Source organism: Cebus imitator, unplaced genomic scaffold, assembly GCF_001604975.1.
Source record: "Cebus imitator isolate Cc_AM_T3 unplaced genomic scaffold, Cebus_imitator-1.0 Scaffold95, whole genome shotgun sequence".
In the NCBI taxonomy this organism is placed as follows: domain Eukaryota; kingdom Metazoa; phylum Chordata; class Mammalia; order Primates; family Cebidae; genus Cebus; species Cebus imitator.
In genome coordinates, this window is record NW_016107410.1 from 3,331,915 (window position 1) to 3,333,914 (window position 2,000).

The following is a 2,000-nucleotide window of genomic DNA, read 5'->3' on the forward strand; positions in this document are numbered from 1 at the left end:
GAAAGGGATATCCAAAATTTCAGGTTCGCAGTTTGTGAAACGGAGCTGCCAGCTTTCGTTCTAGGGCGAGCCATCTGGAGGTTTGGCCACTCCCTCGTCCATCGCTCTGCCCCAGACACCCACGCTCGCTTCCCTCTTCTTCCTCCACCTCACCCGACTTCCCTTCTTCCTATCTTCGCTCCTTTCGCACTGCCACCATGTATCGTCGCTCGGTGTCCAGCGCCTCGCATTATTTCCCTTGGCTCTGCCTAGCCATACTAAATACGCGACCCCGGCGCTGTCCGCCGTCGCACCTCCGTGACGTCAGGCGCGCCACCACCTTCGGGCTCGGGGGCGGGGCCGCAGGGCTGGCCAGCCGGGGGCGGAGCCGGGGGCGGGGCCGGGGCCAGGGCAGAGCTCGCGGCCTCCGCGGCCATAGCTGCCTGCGCCGTCCCTTCCCCTCACGCGCTCCCCGCCCTCCTGGGCCGAGTGGGGTTGGGTGGTGTCGGCGGCGTCTCCCTGAGGGGCACCGCGGCTTCAGGAGCTGGGCCTCCAGTGTGGCGCGATGTCAGGTGCCGTGACGGCTCTGTGAGTCCGAGGAGGCGGCCGTGGCGCTGAGCGGCTACGGGGCCTGGCCCGGGTCCGCTCATGGTGCCGCCACGACGCCATCGCGGGGCAGGAAGGCCAGGTAGGCAGGCAGGGAAGGGCCCCGACATCACTGGAGCCCAAACCTGGACGGAGTGCCTACCAACAGCACCACCTCCAGCCCTTGGTGGCAGCCGGATCGCCTTGACTAAAACCTTGAAGGTCTCCAGGGGCGGAGGGAGCGGGAGCTGACAGGGGCGTTCCAGTCCTGCGCCCACCCTGTTAATCTAGCAAGCCGAGCTTGTGCCCTTGTCTCGGCTTCCCCGGGAGGCGTAGCTGCCTTAAATTTCTTTCCCGGTCCAAAAAAGGAAGAGGCTTCCTTTTTCCAGCTGTTTCTTCTAAAATGATTGGATGTATTGACAGGAGTAGGTGGGGGAGCGTGGAGAATCCTTTTCTCTTACCACGTGAGGAGATTGGAAAGGTGCCTTCAAGACTCACAACAAATCATTTACTCTCCGATAACGAAATTCCACTCCAGGAGGTCAGGGACAGAAAAGACACTTTTAGAAACAGTGTCTAGACGCCGTCCCTAGGGGTGGATTCCTCTGGAGGGAGAGGTGAATGGAGTTCTGTATTTGTGAAACTCGGAGAAGCTATTTTCCATTAGTTAACTATTCTTAAATCTGCCATATGTTGAATATCATTTTTCTCACCCTGTGTCGTGTGTTTCTCTAAGTGAAATCTGAAGCGTACCGTGGGTACCATGAAAGTATAGAGAAAGGTGGCAAGTATGTTTAACACATTTTGGTCCTTTTCTTCCATTTGCTTTCAGTTTGAAGGTGAAGAGTGAAAAACGATGTGATGAATCTAACCTTGAAGTTGTTGACATTTTCATAGCATCATTTTTGTGGTTGTTTTTAGGGGCGCTGAGTTCTTCACCTCCTTTTAGACTGAGATTTGCCAAGTTTTGCCGCATTGCTCTTGAAGATCTCAGAAAGGCTGTTAAGACGAGGTAAATTCCACGTTTATCCACTATGTAACTTTCACACTGAACTTTAGCTATCGAATGTCAGATGTTTCTGTTATGTTGTCTTATTTTTAATGGATATTTTTCTAAAATCATCTCTAATGTGATTTGTATTTTTTAAAAAAACAGACTGCAAATGGTGTGTGTATTTATCATGAACCGAGTGAATTCCCAGAACAGTGGCTTCACTCAGCGCAGGCGAATGGCTCTTGGGATTGTTATTCTCCTGCTTGTTGATGTCATATGGGTTGCTTCCTCTGAACTTACTTCGGTATGTATCTTTGGTCCAGGAATGTTACATTACCACCACAGTGTTGCTGTTAACCTGTAGTAACTGTAGCCATTACAATCCCCTGCTTTCTAAAAGCAGTATCTTAAATGCTGTTGAATTTTTTTTTTTTTTTTTTTT

The 2,000-nt window shown here is 51.9% G+C and overlaps 1 protein-coding gene across 1 annotated transcript in view; it reads left to right on the top strand.

The window, feature by feature from the left end:
• The first annotated feature begins 206 nt into the window (after positions 1-206).
• SLC35F5 (solute carrier family 35 member F5) overlaps positions 207-2,000 on the top strand; it is a 41,294-nt gene continuing 39,500 nt past the window's right edge. Inside the window, exons 1-3 of the mRNA XM_017536031.2 lie at positions 207-667; positions 1,486-1,576; positions 1,721-1,862. Of these exons, the coding sequence (XP_017391520.1) occupies positions 628-667; positions 1,486-1,576; positions 1,721-1,862 (273 nt within the window). The 5' untranslated portion in view covers positions 207-627. The remainder of the gene's footprint in view (positions 668-1,485; positions 1,577-1,720; positions 1,863-2,000) is intronic.